Raw genomic sequence first — 17,702 nt, 5'->3', positions numbered from 1 at the left:
ATCGAAAGAGAGGGAGTAAAATAATTGATTAGTGCCATAGGAGCTGGAAGCAGGGGTGCTGGGGGTATTGCAACCTGCCCAAATATTATGCTGGAGTCCCCGAATGTTAATGAGCAATAAAGATTACTTTAAATTTAGTTTTTTATTTTGCCACATTTGCAGTGTATTCAAAGACACATGTCAAATGTTAGTCTAGTCTTTAACAAATTGCTGCTTATTCCTTTAACATGGAAACTGGTGTTTACTTTTATTTCTCTTAGTGCAAAGTGTGAGGATTTTGTTAAGTGAACTATGTGACAAACTTGATGGTGTGAAACAAAAGGCTGTAAGTTGTCGTTTTCTTCCAACACACAACAAAATAAAAATTCCTATCAACTGTATACAGATTACAAAATAAAAAACATGTAGGAAAGCACAAATAAGGCTCTTTTTTCTAATTCTGAAGTGTGATGAAAACAAAAATTTTAATAGGATCACAACAGATCAAGACACCTTACTTGGTGATGCGCAAATGACAAATATTCACTGTACCCCAATTTCCATACATTATCGTTTGTGCACTATGTAATCAGTAAAACTATCTGTCTGTAGACATTTAGTGGTCATGTCAATGGAAAATGTGCTGCCTTTAAATAAGAGTGTGATACCAAACTATGCTTTAAGAATACATTTTTGTTAGAGAGCTCCGAAATTTAACACCAGTTGTATACTACACTCTTACCACTCTACTGCTCAATGGATGTGGCTCATTTGTGACAGTTTTCTTTATGTGATGCTTGATGTTTGCAGAATCCCTATGACTTCAATGATGTAACATTGATGGCACTGCCCTCAGTCTACAAATCCCAGCACCTGTTGAAATATGTAGGGGTTTGATCTACTTATATGTCACATCCCATTATGATCTGCATAATAATGAAGACATATCTATAGAGTCTGCAAGTTGTCACTTTTTCACTATAATTGTGACAATAGAAATAAACCAAATATACAAACATAGAAACACATACCAAAGTTGCTGTTCCCTTTTCACGACTGTACTTCTCAACTGCATCATTGTTTGGAGCAAATATTGTGTAGGCTTCCGATGCTTCAATTTCTTTTGCCAAATTGTATTGCTAAGATTGTAAGGAAGAAGATGATATGTTTGACAGCACTCTCTCCGATACATTATCATTATTAAAACAGAAAGATTACACAGAACACAAGGCTTCTTACAATGATGTAACCCCGGAAGATTGAATAATCGGGCATCTGGCCTAATCGGGTCAGCAGATCGGGCAATGGGGAACTCACAGATTTCAAGGGAGCCAAGACCTGGGACAAAACAAAATACATCTCTGCATTAGAATGACATAGTAATAGTGAACAATAATCATAATGACACCACATTACATAAGAACAAACACTTACATAGATGCTGCTTTGTGATACATCATATGTAAGATCCATGCTAACATTTACTTTATCAAAATGTTTAAAAAATGCTCTTAAGTGCAAGCCTATAGAAATATCTTTCCATCAGTGTCCTCGTAAACTGTACCATTCGAAAAAGCCATCAGTGCAGTAGTATGAGAGGGGGAACAGATGTGAAGAAATAATTCGCAATACTGAAGATCACTGAAACATTTTAACATAGTTTGAAGATTGAAGTATGAAAGACTAGAGGGGATCAGTGCTTTACATTGGAAGGTACTGAGTGCTGGCACTTCTTTAATTCATAAGGAAGAGTGTCAGCAATTGGCAGCAGACTTGCAATACTTTTAATGAGAGAATAATGCCACCTCTTAGTAGCAAGCAGGAACTCTGGGATGATGAGCACCTGCATGGCTATATTTCAATTTTGAACGTGGGAGAGTATTAAATATATACACTTGACTTGTTATTGCCTAGTGTCTGTGAGGTGTCATGAATTCAGACAGCAGGTCAATCAATCAATCAATCAATCAAGGACATTTATAGAGCGCACTACTTACCCGGAGGGTCTCAAGGCGCTTGGGGGGGGGGGGGGTGCTGCTACTGCTCGAACAGCCAGGTCTTGAGCTTCTTCCTGAAGGAGAGGTGGTCTTGGGTCAGGCGCAGGTCGGGAGGGAGGGAGTTCCAGGTCTTGGCGGCCAGGTGGGAGAAGGACCTTCCTCCTGTTGTCGTTCTTCGGATGCGGGGGACGGCGGCGAGGGCGTGACTGGCTGATCGGAGGAGGCGTTTGGGAGCGTAGAAGTTGATGCGGTTGTTGAGGTAGCTCGGGCCTTGATCGTGTAGGGCTTTGTGTGCGTGGGTGAGGAGACGGAAGGTGATTCTCTTGTTGACGGGGAGCCAGTGTAGGTCTCTCAGATGTCCGGAGATGTGGCTGCGTCGGGGGATGTCGAGGATGAGTCTGGCTGAGGCGTTCTGGATCCGCTGGAGTCTCTTCTGGAGCTTGGCGGTGGTTCCGGCGTAGAGGGCGTTGCCGTAGTCCAGTCGGCTGGTGACGAGGGCCTGGGTGACCGTCTTCCTGGTCTCGGTGGGGATCCACCGGAAGATCTTCCGTAGCATGCGCAGGATGTTGAAGCATGACGAGGAGACGGCGTTGACTTGTCTGGTCATCGAGAGGGAGGAGTCCAGGATGAAGCCCAGGTTGCGTGCGTGGTCTGTCGGTGTGGGTGCGGTGCCCAGGGCGGGGGGCCACCAGGAGTCGTCCCAGGCGGAGGGCGAGGAGCCCAGGATGAGGACTTCCGTCTTGTCTGAGTTCAGTTTCAGGCGGCTGGTCGTCATCCACTCGGCTACATCTTTCATCCCTTCGTGAAGGTTGGCTCTGGAAGCGGCGGGGTCGTTGGTCAGTGAGAGGATCAGCTGGGTGTCATCGGCGTAGGAGATGATGTTCAGGTTGTGTTGGCGTGCGATGGGCGCGAGGGGGCTCATGTAGACGTTGAAGAGGGTGGGGCTCAGCGAGGATCCTTGAGGGACGCCGCAGATGACTTCGGTGGCCTCTGACTTGTACGGTGGTAGACGGACTCTCTGTGTTCTTCCGTCGAGGAAGGAGACGATCCATTCCAGTGCCTTCTCCTGAATTCCGACGTTGCTGAGGCGCTGCACTAGGGTGCGGTGGCAGACAGTGTCGAATGCCGCGGAGAGGTCTAGGAGGATGAGGGCCGCTGTTTCTCCGTTGTCCATCAGGGCTCGGATGTCATCGGTGGCAGCGATGAGGGCGGTCTCGGTGCTGTGGTTGGCTCGGAAGCCAGACTGTGAGGGGTCGAGGGATCCATTCGTCTCGAGGAAGGCGGCCAGCTGTTTGTTGACGGTCTTCTCGATGACTTTGGCTGGAAACGGGAGGAGCGAGATGGGGCGGTAGTTCTTGAGTTCGGTGGGGTCCGCTGTTGGTTTCTTTAGTAGAGCGCTGAGTTCGGCGTGCTTCCAGCTCTCCGGGAAGGTGGCGGTGTCGAAGGAGGTGTTGACGATGTCCCGCAGGTGGGGTGCGATGACAGCGTCCGCCTTGTTGAAGACGTGGTGAGGGCAGGGGTCGGTCGGAGATCCGGAGTGGATGGAGTTCATCATGCGGACGGTGTCATCGGTGCTGATCGGAGTCCAGGCGCGGAGGGTGGTGGTGGGCGGCGTTGCTGCGGTCGTTGAGTGCGATGGTTGAATGCTGAAGCTGTTGTGTATGTCCGCGATCTTGTTGTGGAAGTAGGAGGCGAGGGAGTTGCAGAGGTCTTGCGATGGGGTGATGTCGTTGTTTCCGGCGTTGGGGTTGGAGAGCTCTTTCACGATGTTGAAGAGTTCCTTGCAGTTGTGTGCGTTGTTGTCCAGTCGGTCCTTGAATGCAGTTTTCTTGGTGGCGCGGATCAGTTGGTGGTGCTTCCGGGTGGCAAGCTTGAGGGTGGTCATGTTGTCCGGTGTTGGTTCCCTTCTCCAGACTTTCTCGAGGGCTCGGCAGTTCTTCTTGGAGCTCTTGAGTTCGTCGGTGAACCATGGGGCTTTCTTGCTGCCGGGTCTGCTGGGCGGGGTCCTCAGAGGGGCGAGTTCGTCCGCGCAGTTGCTGATCCACTTCGTGAGGTTGTCGGCGGCCTGGCTGGGGTTCGCTGAGCTGGCGGGAGGGTGCTGACTCAGGGAAGCGGCGAGCTGGTCGGCTGTGATCTTGTTCCAGCTTCTTCGGGCAACCTGTTGCTGGTGGTGGTGGGTCGTCGTTCTTCTGAAGGTGAAGTGGACGCAGCTGTGGTCCGTCCAGTGGAGTCCTGTGGCGTGGCTGAAGGCGATGTCTTTGCTGGATGAGAAGACGGCGTCGAGTGTGTGTCCGGCGAGGTGGGTGGGGGTGGTCACCAGCTGCTTGAGTCCCAGGTTTGCGAGGTTTTCCAGCAGGGTGGTGGTGTTGCGGTCGTCGTTGTTCTCCAGGTGGAAGTTGAGGTCCCCGAGGAGGATGTAGTCGGCTGAGGGGAGGGCGAGCGGGCTGATGAAGTCGGCGATGTCCTCGCTGAATTGTGTGCGTGGTCCCGGGGGTCTGTAGATGAGGGTGCCTCTGAGGGTGGTCTTGGGGTTGACGTGGATCTGGAAGTGCAGGTGTTCGGCGGGTGCGATGGTGTCGTCGGTGTTGGTCGTGATGCGGATGGTGTTCCTGTGAATGATGGCGTCAAGAGGTCAAGAGGTCAACAGGTCAAGAGCTCATGGCTGACCAACCTAAAGAGATTTTCTTTAGCACCTGCTGAGCCAAGCATGCGTCTTGGAACAGTTCTCCAGTTTGGTGGTATGCCTAAGAGACGTCTTACCATTTTTAGGTCTCGCACTAGGCAGCGCTTGGTCTGTCTCTTCGAGACATGCTGTAGTCAGGATATGGGCATTAAGCTCCACCAATTCTCCGCCCATCTTTTGAATTGGCTCCTGTTACTGTCCTCTGTAAATGGTGGATTTTCATTGGTCAATAGGCTTAGCAGTACCTCCGTAGTACCGCCTTTTCTCTTGTTGTAACCTCCCATGAAGACTCCCCCTTGTTACATGTGTTGTTACTGTAGATGCGTTAATTACAGCCTCTGAGCACTATTTTCTTAAATCACTTTCTCCCAACTTTATTGTTTAACCAGCCCGGCACGCCTCAGCTTCAATAATGTTATGTTATGTTATGTGTTTATTTTGTATAGCGCATATGTCACCATTCGGTCTCAGAGCGCTGCTGAGTCTGAGTTGGAGAGACAGGGGGCAGTGGACTGTTTAAAATAGCCAGGTTTTTAAATTCTTGCGGAAAGTTTTGTGGTTAGGGTCAGTTCTAATGAAGAGTGGTAAGGAGTTCCAGGTGGTGGGGCCTATTTTTGAGAAACTTCTGTCACCATTTCTGACAGTCCTGACCTTTGGGACTTTTAAAAGGTGTTTATTAGATGAACGTAGAGTCCTTCCCGGGCAGTAGCCCTGGAGCTTTCTCTGAAGGTATTTTGGTCCCTGTCCATTAATGGACTTGTGCACTAGGCAGCAGATCTTAAATTTGATGCGCTTTCTAATTGGGAGCCAGTGGAGAGTCCTTAGGCACGGGGCTGAAGGGGTACGAGGAGGGAGGTCAAGAATCAGCCTTGCAGCAGAGTTTTGCAAGGTCTGAAGTTTGGTTAGGAGGCCTTAGTTCACATCAGCCAATAGTGCATTCCCATAATCAAGGGGACTGATTATGAGGCCCTGGATGAGGGATTTCCGGGAAGCAAGTGGGATGCACTTGAAGATTTTTCTTAGGTTTCTCATTTGCCCAATGCAGGTATGAACCACTTTATTTATGTGTTGGGACAGAGTTAGCTTGTCATCGATGATGATGCCCAGGTTTCTAGCAGAATTTTTTGGAGCTGGGCAGGGGCCTAGGGATGATGGCCACCATTCTTCCGACCAGATTTTATTGGCCTTGCCAAATAGCAAAATTTCCGTTTTCGCGGTATTTAGCATTAAGTGGTTGGTCCTCATCCATTCTTGGGTGGAGATCATGCACTGTTGGAATCTCCATTTGACATCTGAGTGGTTTGGTCCTAGGGTTATGAGGATCTGGGTATCGTCGGCGTAGGATACCGTCTCAAAGTCGTGAGCTTTGATTATTTTAGCTAGAGGTGATAGGTATATATTAAATAAGGTTGGGCTCAAGATCGAGCCCTGCGGAACACCTCTATCATTATCCACATAAGATGAGGAGAACGGGCCTAATTTTACCTTTGATCGTCTGCCTGTCAGATAGCTCTGAATCCATCTGTGTTCTTGACCCTCGACACCAATCTCAGTTAGCCGCTTTAATAGGACGCTATGAGAGATGGTGTCAAAGGCCGCCGACAGGTCAAGTAAAATTAGGATGGCCGATTGCTTGGCGTCTAGGGACAGCCGGATGTTATCTACAACCTCCAGGAGGGCAGTCTCGGTGCTATGGCAAGCTCTAAAGCCCGATTGGGTGGAGTCCAGTAGCATGTTGTACTCTAGATGTTTGGTTAGTTGGGTGTTGATTAGTGCTTCCATTATTTTGCCGAAGAGTGGCAAAAGAGAGATAGGACGGTAGTTTACTGGTTGCTCCGGGTCAGCATTGTTCTTTTTTAAGATGGGTCTTACAATAGCTTCTTTCCAGGACTCAGGAAAGATGGCTTGGGCTATTGATAGATTATAGAGTTCCGTTATTTCAGTCATCATGGCAGGGGCTATTTTTGTCAAAATCTGAGCAGAAGCGGGATCACTAGGGGAGCCTGATTTTACTTTTTTTAATTTATCTGTGACTTCTCCCACGTTACAGTGTGGAATTCGAGAAGGGGTTTAGGCAGGGGTGAGGCTTCCAGGGTAGGCAGATTAGATGGACATGAGAGATTGTCCTTGGTGTTGGAGGAATCAATCTCTCTATGAAAGGCTTTATGGATTGTATCAATTTTATCCTTAAAGTAGGGGAGCCTGTCCGCCCATTCTTGGGAATCAGTGGTAGATGGTTGGCAGGAGGGGGGTTTAGAGAATTCCTTTACTATGGAATATAGTTCTTTATAGGAGTTGCCGGCCAGTGCTATTCTGGTACCTAGATAGGCTTTCTTCGCTGAGACTATATGATTCATGTAATCTTTATGCGCAGATTTGTAGAGCTGTTTATCCAGAGGCTCCTTTGTTTTCCTCCATTTGCGCTCGGTGCACCTCATAGCCTGTTTCTTTGTTTTAAGGTTCGGTGTAAACCAAGGGGATCTTGTATTTGGGCATTTTGTTTGCTGTATTGGGGCGATATAATCCAGAGCCATCGTGATTGCTTTATCTAGGTCCTTTGCCACCTTGTCTGGGTCAGAGTTGAGGGTTATGGGGGAGGCGTGAAGATACTAGCAAAAGAGTCTGGATTTATTTTGTTCCAGGGCCTGCTCATTTTTACATTTTTTTAGTGAATGGATTTTGTCGAATCGACTCGGATATTGAATTTTATTATCATGTGGTCAGACCAAAGGATTGGTTAGAGTTCCACAATTTGAACTGCCTGCGAATTGGTGCAAAGGAAGTCTAGAGTGTGACCTGCCATGTGGGTCGGACCAGTTTCTAGTAGGGTCAGGTCCATTGCCTTAATGTTGTCCATTAGTTCAGAGGTGTAAGTGTCCTGCTGCAGTTCCATATGATAGTTGAAATCTCCTAATAAGAGGACATTTTTACTTGCTAGGACATGGGGGGCCAGAATTTCTAGTAGAAGGGTCGCAAAATGGGTTTTATTTTCTGGAGGTCTGTATATGAGCGCTCCTTTCCAGGATTCTCTGTCATTTAGGCATAGAGAAAAGATAAGAAATTCACCCCATTCAGTGATCTGTGTGTCAATGGCCAGGAGTTTTATAAAAGATTTGTGGACTATTGCTGTACCTCCTCCTCTTTTGGCCGTTCTGTCTAATCTTACAATACTATATCCCATTGGTATAGCAATGGCTAAGTCCGGGCAGGACGAGTCTTGTAGCCAAGTCTCCGTGATGAAGAAAAGATCAGGGGATTCCTGATCCAATAGGGCCCATATTTCAAGGGCATGCTTAGGGAGGGAGCGCACATTTCCGTATAGACATTTAAGAAAGCCAGGAGATGCGTGTGGAGGAAGGTCTTCACTGTTGCAGGGATTAGGAGGGACATTAAAGAAGAGTAACTCTGCGCGAGAGTATTTAATGGTGGCCATTTGGGATTTGTGTCGCTAGGAGGGTACCTGGCAGCAGTCAGGCGGCGGTCTGGCGCGGACGGGCGCAGAAGGGCTTGTCTTAGGCGAGTCTTCGGCGTGCTGAGGACGTGCCCGCTGCGCTCCCACCCCGCAGGTCTCTGAAGACTACTGAGGGCCCGTCTAATTGGTGCTGGATGCACGGAGGAAGTCGCAGTTACTTCCCCTGTGCTCCTCTGATAGTCTTCCCTCCACAACAAGCTGACAGAGTCAGTGGTGGACCGGGGAATTGCAGGGAACAATTGTTGGCAAATGCGGCGAACACAGTTTTAAAAATAAACTCCGATATACAAAAAAAGTGAACAAGTGTTTTTAAAATCAAGTTGACGTGCAGCACGCCTCTCTTACTCGTTATCAGCTGGAGAGTGTGATCGTGACTGCGGTCTTTTTTAGTGCCGGGCCCCTAATTGGTGCTGGATGCACGGAGGAAGTCGCAGTCACTTCCCCTGTGCTCCTCTGATAGTCTTCCCTCCACAACAAGCTGACAGGGTCAGTGGTGGACCTGGGAAGTGCGGGGAACAGTTGTTGGCGAATGCGTCGAACACAGTTTTAAAAATAAGCTCCGATATACAAAAAAAGTGAACAAGTGTTTTTAAAATCAAGTTGACGCGCAGCACGCCTCTCTTACTCATCCACGCCTTTCTTTTCTTATTTGTTTACTTTTGTAGCAATGGTGGCACCCGCACTTTAGCTTTAAACATCTTAAGCTAAAGCGTGGGGGCTGCGATTGCTTCCAAAGTAAATAAATAGAAAAATAAAATGTAACTGCACGCCTTTTTTTTCTATTTCTTTACTTTTTTTATTTTTTATTTTATCCAAAAACCTTTATTGCACCATCAATTTACACAGCGAAATGCCTACATCCCAGTGGGATGGCCGCTATAGCAGTTTGCAGGACACATATTAACCGTACATAATTAACGGAATATCCATGAATATGCAGTCATTATTTTCGCCTGCCAAAATGAAAGGGCGCATCACAAGTAGAATTAACCCAGCGAGTATTGGTTTTCGGTTTTTCATGTCTTTTCTCCCCCCCCCCTGTAAACAACAAAAACTCAAAAGAACAGTCAGGAATAGTAATGTGGCCATGTATATGATAATACTGATCCCTTGTGGCCCCCGCATCTAAGTATCTCTATCTGCCTACCCTCTCATGCTCGCCCACCGCCCCCGACTACCCTGCTTGTGATCATATTTACAGCCTTCCCAAGTAATAATCCACAGACTCCCCATGCCAATCCCCCTGCATGTTAATGTGGCGAGGCACCCTTTCCCCCATTCCCTTTGTTCCTCACAAGGCACCTAGGAGTTTAGCCCTCCGTCTCTTCCTCATCTGATTCTGCTTGGCCGTCCTCTGGCAAGGGGTCACAAATCTCCCCCCTGTACACATTCCATTTGGACCAGATTTTATTCCATTTCTCGGGGCAGGCTCGGTTAGAGTACACCGCCCTTTCGGTTATCATCACTTTATCCATGTTTAGACACCAGGATGACTTGGTTGGTACTTCCGCCACCCCCCATCTTTGTGCAATATCACGTTTCGCTATACTCAGCCCCACTGTAGCCCAGAGTTGCCCATGCCTAGAAATATCTGTGGGTTCCCACACGTTCAGTAGGCATCTCTTCGGTTCTGGTAATAGGGACAATTCTAGTGTCTGCGAGATCGTTCGCATTATTTGCCTCCAATATTCCTGGATCCGTGGGCAGTCCCATATGGTGTGGAAGAACGTTCCCTCCTCCCCACATCCCCGAAGGCAATAGGGGTGCTGTGCCCGGGAGATACGATGCAGCATTGTCCTCGTATAGTATACCCTGTGCAGTATTTTCAATTGTACTAATCTCAGCCGCGCCGAGATGCCCACTTCCTTAGGTGAAGCTAGTGCTTCATTCCACTCATGTTCATCCATCTCCTCTGTGTCCCCCTCCCACTTCGCCTTCAGGGATAGCATTGGGTCTGGTAGATTGTTAAGCAATTTGCGATATGTGAAAGATGTTGCTCGCTCCATCATAAAGTCAGTAAGGAGGCGGTCTTCCAGAGGGGAAGATTCTGGCAGGTCTGTGTCCGTGGGCAGGGCCGTTTGTAGTGCATGTCGGATCTGGATGTACCTGTAGAGCTCCCTGTCACTGAGTTCGTACATTTCCTGCAGTCTGTTGAAGGGTATCACTCCCCCCCTTTCCCAAAGATCGCCCACCGTGGAAATTCCTATTATGTCCCAGTGTGAGAAGCCTTTGCTATTTCTCATGTTACCAAGGACTCGAGAGTCCCACAACGGGGTTAACTTGGTGATCCTCCCCATCCAACCCAGGGCCGCCGTCGCTGTATGCCATACTGCTACCATCAGCCTAGTGGGGCCCACTAATGTGCGGGCTTTGCGTTGGTCGTATAACGGGGCTAACAGGGTGTTAGTGCCCAGTTGCCCCCTGTCTGCCTGGAAAGCAGGCTCAGTCTGTGGAGCGTGGATCCATTGGTTAATGGGCTTAAGGTGTGCCGCCCAGTAGTATAATTTTAGATTGGGTAAGGCAATACCGCCATCAAACCAACCTCTATGCAATTTGGATTGGGCAATACGTGCTGGGAGGGTCCCCCACAGTAGGGTAGAGACCAATGCTGCAATCTTTTGGAAAAACCCTGGGGCTACCGGGAAGGGTGTATTTTCAAGAACATATAAGAATCTTGGGAGGGCCATCATTTTATAAAGCGCGGCCCGCCCCAAAAGCGTCAACGGGAGTCCCGACCAGAACTGAACGTCACGTTTGAGCCTGTCCAAGTGGGGCCTCAGATTTTTGTCCATAAACTCCACTGGGTCAGTGGTGACCTGAATGCCCAAGTATTTAAACGAGGTACCCGCTATCCGCAAAGGACAGTCCGCTTCAAGGACCGGGGCCCGCCCCTTCAGGACATACAATTCTGATTTGCTCCAGTTCAGCGTGTACCCGGATATCCTTCCATGATTATCGCAGAGGTGTAAGAGCGCAGGGATTCCGCTATCAGGGTTGGCTAGATATATCAGCATGTCGTCTGCATATAGAGACAGCCGATCCTCCCATCCCTCCTTCCAGCATATACCCTGAAGTTGGTGCGACTTTCTAATTAAAGTGGCAAGGGGTTCCAGCGAGATTGCGAACAGCAACGGCGACAGGGGGCAGCCCTGTCTTGTGCCCCTGCCCAGAGGGAATTCTCGTGATATAGGCCCATTAGCCACCACCCGAGCTACCGGGTCCTTATATAGCAATCGCACCCACGCAATAAAGCGGGGGCCGAGTCCCATGTGTGACAGCGTCTCAAACAGGTATGCCCACTCTACAAGATCAAAGGCCATCTTGGCATCAAGTCCCAAGATGACTGCCCGAGTAGCAACCGAATCTGCCCGAGCCAGCACCCCGTGCAATCTGCGTAGATTTAGTGCAGTGTTGCGATGGGGCATGAATCCGGACTGGTCCGGGTGTATAAGAGACGGTAAGTGGGGCAACAGCCTCGTTGCCAGGAGTTTGGCAAGAATTTTGGCTTCTGCGTTAAGCAGTGATATGGGGCGGTAGGAAGAGCACTCTTCAGGTGGTTTGCCCGGCTTGGAGATGGCTACTATTGTCGCCGCCCTTTGATCTGGTGGAAGAGTACCCTTCCCCAGGCATTCCCTAAACATTCCCAGCAGATGAGTACTGAGGGTCTCAGGCATCGCCTGGTACCATTCCACTGGTATTCCATTGGGTCCCGTTGCCTTACCCGGATTTAAGGCGCGAATCGCCAGTTGTATTTCCTCAGCGGTGATGTCCGCTTCCAACTCTGTTGACATTTCCGGGGTCAGCGTACTAACCTCGATTGGAGCTAACACCTCTCTGGCCATCTCAGGCGTTACTGTATGTTCAGGGGTGTATACCCGTTCGAAGTGGTCTGCGAGCAGTTCCACGATGCGCCCTGGGTTGGTGTGTACCTCTCCCCGGTCATCTTGCAATCTTTGGATTCCCCTTGAACTCCCCTCTCGTTTATCGAGCCATGCCAACATTCTCCCCGCCTTGTCACTCACCTCGTATATCCTGTTCTGAGTATCGGTTAAGCTGTTCTTGACGTGTACGCGTAGGTGGTCACTATATAACTGTTGTTGCAAGGTAAGTGCGTGTAATGTGGCTGGAGTGGGAAGCTGTTCATGGGTTGTAGTCAATTCCTGCAAGGTTAGCTCCAGGCCAGCTAGTTCCCGGGAACGTTCTCTCTTGTAGCCCATGATGGAGTTTATAGCTTGTCCCCGTAGCACCGTTTTATAAGCCTCCCAAAGGACCTTAGCAGAGCGCACAGAGTGGATATTCTCAGTGTAGTATTGTGTCGTCGTCTTTTTAAGCGCCTTGCGAATCTGGGGTAACTTGAGGTATGCAGCCTGTATGGGGTACATGCGCTTACGTGTCGGTGTCTGGGAGGAAAGCGTGAGTGTCAGCGGGGAGTGATCTGAGATCCCCCAGGGGTGAATCGCCACCGCCTCCATATAGCGGAGACCCTCCCCTAGGGTCAGGAAGTGGTCGATTCTAGACAGACTTCCATGTACTGCTGAGTGGAAAGTGTATTTCTGCTCCGTGGGGTGGAAGTGCCTCCAAATATCTACTAGGCCCATGGCTGTCAGGAATTGTTGGAGGCGGGGGACCCCTCCCGTGGAAACTGGTGTTGGAAACCTGTCGAGTCGTGTATCCAGGATTGCATTAAAGTCCCCCCCGAGGATAACCTCCCCCTCTGGGAGAGATAGGAGAAAATCACCCAGTTTAGGGAGTTGCACCGAGTGGAGTGCCGGTGGGATGTATACCGAGACTAGACTAATGCGTCTCCCCTCCCACTGCCCCTGTAGTGCTGCAAAGCAGCCTTGATCGTCAGTCTTGATTTGTAGGGGGATAAACCGTGTGGTTTTTTTCATCAGGATTCCGGTCCCCCTGGAGCCGGATGTGAATTCAGAGTGGATCTTCATTTTGTACCCTCTTCTATCCATGGCCTTGATAGCCCCCCCTGTTAAGTGAGTTTCCTGCAGGAGCACTATGGTGAGTTTTTGTCTCTTAGTCGCGGTTAGGACCAGTCCCCGTTTCACCTTGTCTCCCAGCCCCCTCACGTTCCAAGTCATTAGACTCAGGGAGGGACACTGTCTCTCGGTGTCCGCTGTCCCACCGTCTTGCATTGGGAAGTCAGCCATTTGGGACTATGGGTACCATGGGGTGTCGGTGGGTACATGTAGCATAAGCAATGAGTGTACAGTCATATAGGGGGATGGTGAACCTCCCCGCGGAGGCTGTATTTCCCCTTACTCTTGTCCCCTTCGATGTTATCTCAGATAGGAGCCTGACATTCTTTCGTGACCTGACATACAAATTCCTAACTACAAAAAAACAACCCTTCCCCCCTCCCTGCATCCCTGCCTAACGGACTTTCAACTGCCCGCCCCCCCAACTTAGCAGAGTGCTTTTCCCTTCCCACAAACAGAGTACTTGCGTGTAAGGGGGAGAGCGTCTCCCCGAGCAGGCGGCAACCCTGCGAGCTTCCGGTGCAACCATGCCAGAGTCCCGGTGCAGCGTGTGAACTAAGAAGTCAATGATCGGCGACAGTCATTAGTACAGATCCCGGGGTAGGAGTCATCCCTCTCCATCTGCCTCGGCAAGGCCACGGGACGGAGAGCGCTCCGCCCCCTCCACTCGGCCCGACGTTTGTGAGCCATTCCTACTGCCTCCATTACGGTCATGATCTGGTCCACGAGCCCTGCGCTGCCGGCCGACAGTGTGCCATCCCTCCAACCAGTCTCGGGCCGCCTCCGGGGAATCGAAAAACCACACTTTTCTGTCCGCTACTACTCTCAGCCTAGCCGGGAAAATCATTGAGTATGGCAGTTCCTTCTCCCTCAACGTTTTTGTCACTTCCAGGAATGTCCTCCTCTTCCTAGACACCTCAGCCGTATAGTCAGGAAAGAACGCAATCCTCGAATTCTGAATTTGAATGGCCGGTGCCACTCTCGCGGCCTGTAATATGGCATCACGGTCTCGAAAGTTGAACAGTCTAGCCAGTATCGGTCGAGGCGGGCCTCCCGTCTTAGGTTTTCCTCCCGGAATTCGGTGCGCCCTTTCAACTGAGAAGAAGTTCGAGATTCCCTTGGGCTTGAGTTGGTTTTTGATCATGTCCTCCACATAGAGGTCAATTGCCCCCGTGTCTTCCGATTCCGGCACGCCTAAAATGCGGACATTGTTGCGCCTGGAGCGGCCTTCCTGGTCATCCAGTTTGTCTTTGAGCAGTTTGTTATCGGCTTGTAGTCGCTCCATCGCCGTTTGCAGTTCGGACACATCCTCGACCAGAGATTTGGTAACTACTTCGACCTGCTTGACCCTCTCGTTCATTTTCTGGAGGTCCGCCCGTATTAAGGTGACTTCAGTGGCCGTCGCACCCACCGTCGCTTGTACCTGAGCCAATGCCGCTAGGACGTCCTCAAGGGTGGCCTTTTTAGCCCCTTCGATCTCTGTCATGTTCCCGGCGTTTTTGCGTTGCTCCTGGGGCGGCGTCTGTTTTCCATACGCGAATTTGTCCAACTTGGCCTGGGTAGAGCTGTTCCTGGGGCCCCTGTGTGTCATGACGTGGTTTTTATCAGCGCTGCCAGAAGTCATAGTGGGCCAGCGTTCGGGCCGTCCGCGCGTAGTCCGGCAGTCTGCCGTGCAAAGGCTTGTAGGTGGGTGCTCAGCGAGGGAGAGTAGTGTCTCTTCGCAGAGTTCCGGCGGTTGAATGTTCCCTTAAACACTACGTGCAGGATGGTTCCAGAGTCTAAAACAAGCTTTGCGACCACTCTCCCAGTAGCGCCACAGAATCGGGCCGTCTGCCGCGTCCTCACCCCTGTAGTGGGCCCGTTGAAGGGATCAGCATTGCGGTGTGTGACGTTACTAGCGCTGTGGCACGTGTCCCCTCGGTACACAGGCTACCAGGGCCTCCCCCGCTTCAAGCAGCGCCTCCCCAGCGGAGGGCCTTACATGTGCTTGTTGATGCTACAGAAGGGAGTCCTTTAAAATCTGCTGTCCCCCGCTGGCGGTGACCTCTATTCCACACGGATGGCCGCCACTGGGAGTCCGGACGTTTCACTCGCGCAGTGGGGAAAATGGCGGCGCCGCCTCCGCAGTCTGCAGCTCTTTGCGGGCCCTGGCCGGAGCTTGTGGGTCTGTTGAGCGCTGAAGGGTGTCGCAGTGCTTCACCCGTGTGTTCGGGTCTCTGAGGAGAGTTTTGCTGATTGTTCGGGCACCATTCCCGACGGGCCGGTACTTCCTGCCACTCACCACCGCCACTAGGGCACTTCCGGCCGGCTATCGATGTACTGCAGCTCCGTTGCTTTCTAACTGACGATAGGCCGGATTCCCCACCGGTATCCGTCCGGCGCTCCAATGTTCGTTTGGGCCGTCGCCGACCCTAAAATTGCTGCGCTGGTTGCTGCACGGACTCCGGGTCCGGTCCGCCCCTCAAAGCTAGCAAATACAAGGATAATTATTGCGGATTGTCGCGGGAAGCCGCCTTGCCTCGGGAGCCTCTCTAGGTTGCGGCCGCCATCATCGGCTGCTAGCCACGCCCCCCTATTTCTTTACTTTTGATACAATTGCGGAACCCGCGCTTTAGATAAAGATGATTAAAGCTAAAGCATGGGTGCTGCGATTGTAACAAAAGTAAATAAATAGGAAAAAAAGCATGCAGCCTTCATTTCTTTTCCATTTATTTACTTTTGTAGTAATGGCAGCACCCGTGGTTTAGCTTTAAATATCTTAAGCTAAAGCGCGCCACAATTGCTTCCAAAGTCAATAAATAGAACAAATGAATGTAACTCATGTTTTTTTCAATTTCTTTACTTTTCTTAGAATTGCAGCACCCGCACTTTAGCTTTAAAGAGTGGGTACTAAAACAAAGAAAAAAACTGGAAAATACAATATATCTCTGCACTGAAGGAACCCATAAAGAATCCATCACCAAAAAGTGTTGGCTAGAGGAACCACCCCTGGTTTGCCACGGCCACCTCCAATAGGCTCTCAGATAGCTTAGGGGTCTTAAAGGCAGTGGTTGGAACAGATGGCGAACACAGATCGAAGATTTCTGTGCATTGTCTGTAGTTCATATTCCCTGCCTTGCTCCCTAGTTCATCCTCAGTGTTAAAGTGTTATGGGTCTGATGTTTTCCGGAGTCACATAGTTGTGATAGTGTGCGATGTCACTTCTATGCCTAATATATTGGTGAGTGGATATCCATGGGCAGTGTGGAATTTGTGCATGATCAACATGGATCAATCATATTTGGTTACAAAAAAGCAGACAACCAAATCATTTTCAAAATGCACACCAATACCTTGTCGATGATGTGCAGAATCCCATTAGTTGTAGCTATATCTCCATCAATGATATGAGCTCCTTGTATTGTAAAGGTCTGGAAATATAAATACAATTTCTTAATCATTGGGAAATATGTAGGAAACAGAGAACAGTGTACCAAACAGATGAGGAGAAAAAAATGCTCTGACGGTCTGTTACAAGTTGGTGGTGAAAGATGTATCAAATAGATTTATCATAGACACAGTTGGTAGATAGCTATTTCATGAATTTGTCCTAATTTACCTTTTTTTTTTTTAAATAAACGCACTTTTTGCCACTCTAGGAGAAACAAGGTGGTTATATTGGTTGGAAACATGACCCTCCTCCCTAAATGCTTAGTAATTTTTATTTAGTTGCTTGTTCAAAGAGATTGTCACTGCTATACTAAAGATGTCACTCAGATGCATGATAGATTAGTAACTCTACCCCAACTCGGCCAGCCTTTTAAATAGCCAGTCATCTGGCAGATTCAGGTCTGAAAAGAAATAATTTCCAAGATGCCCCCCTTCTGGAACAGGGCAATCAATGTGGGTAGCCATCTTCTTTGGCCCACTTTTCTGTGGACCTGTTATATCTTTCCTTGGCTTGTAGTTCCATTGACCATGAGGCGGTCTGCATGGAGAGCAGCAGGCATCGAGGTCTGTGACATACGGGTGCCAATTCACAAAGAGTTTGCTTCCAGTAGTTGCGCCTTACTCTTGTAGTACACCGGACTTACTAATGGCTTACTCCTGGAATTCAGGAATAAGTGAGGGGTACCATAGTAGGAAGTCACAGAAAAATCTTTGTGAATCAGACCAGCTGTGTCTCGACTCCTTCCTCTGGGAAATTTATTTCCCAGATGTTCGTAGATTCCCAGACATAGCCAAACTGTCATTTTTAATGTCGAACTTGCAGAGTGCTGCAACCACACTGTTTTTCTGCGATGGGAGACATCAACAGAAGGTCTGCACTTCCAGTAGACTAATGGCATCAAAATCTAGGAGTTAATGCATCCCCCTTTAAGCTCAAGTCAGACATCCTCCTTTTCATGCTGTATATCTGAAAGCAATGTATAAATGGAAGAGAACTGGTTGAATCTCAGGCCGGGTAGAATAACGGAATGATGCAAGTCTGGTGGCTGCATCAACTGCTTCTTTTACAGTGTTGAAGGTGTCTGATACATTAATTTGTTATAAAAGATACGTTGCACATTACAACATATAGGAAGGTTTCAAATCATCAC

The 17,702-nt window shown here is 49.3% G+C and overlaps 1 protein-coding gene across 1 annotated transcript in view; it reads right to left on the bottom strand.

The window, feature by feature from the left end:
• Positions 1-17,702, bottom strand: part of STAB2 (stabilin 2) — a 944,658-nt gene that overhangs the window by 442,940 nt on the left and 484,016 nt on the right. Inside the window, exons 31-33 of the mRNA XM_078674824.1 lie at positions 16,455-16,532; positions 1,219-1,317; positions 1,011-1,118 (exon numbers count right to left, since the gene is read on the bottom strand). Coding sequence (XP_078530950.1) covers positions 1,011-1,118; positions 1,219-1,317; positions 16,455-16,532 — 285 coding nt within the window. The remainder of the gene's footprint in view (positions 1-1,010; positions 1,119-1,218; positions 1,318-16,454; positions 16,533-17,702) is intronic.

This window comes from Lissotriton helveticus, chromosome 1_1 (assembly GCF_964261635.1).
Source record: "Lissotriton helveticus chromosome 1_1, aLisHel1.1, whole genome shotgun sequence".
Lineage (NCBI taxonomy): Eukaryota > Metazoa > Chordata > Amphibia > Caudata > Salamandridae > Lissotriton > Lissotriton helveticus.
Note: the sequence above shows the minus strand (reverse complement) of the source record. Positions and strands in the feature narration are given on the sequence as shown.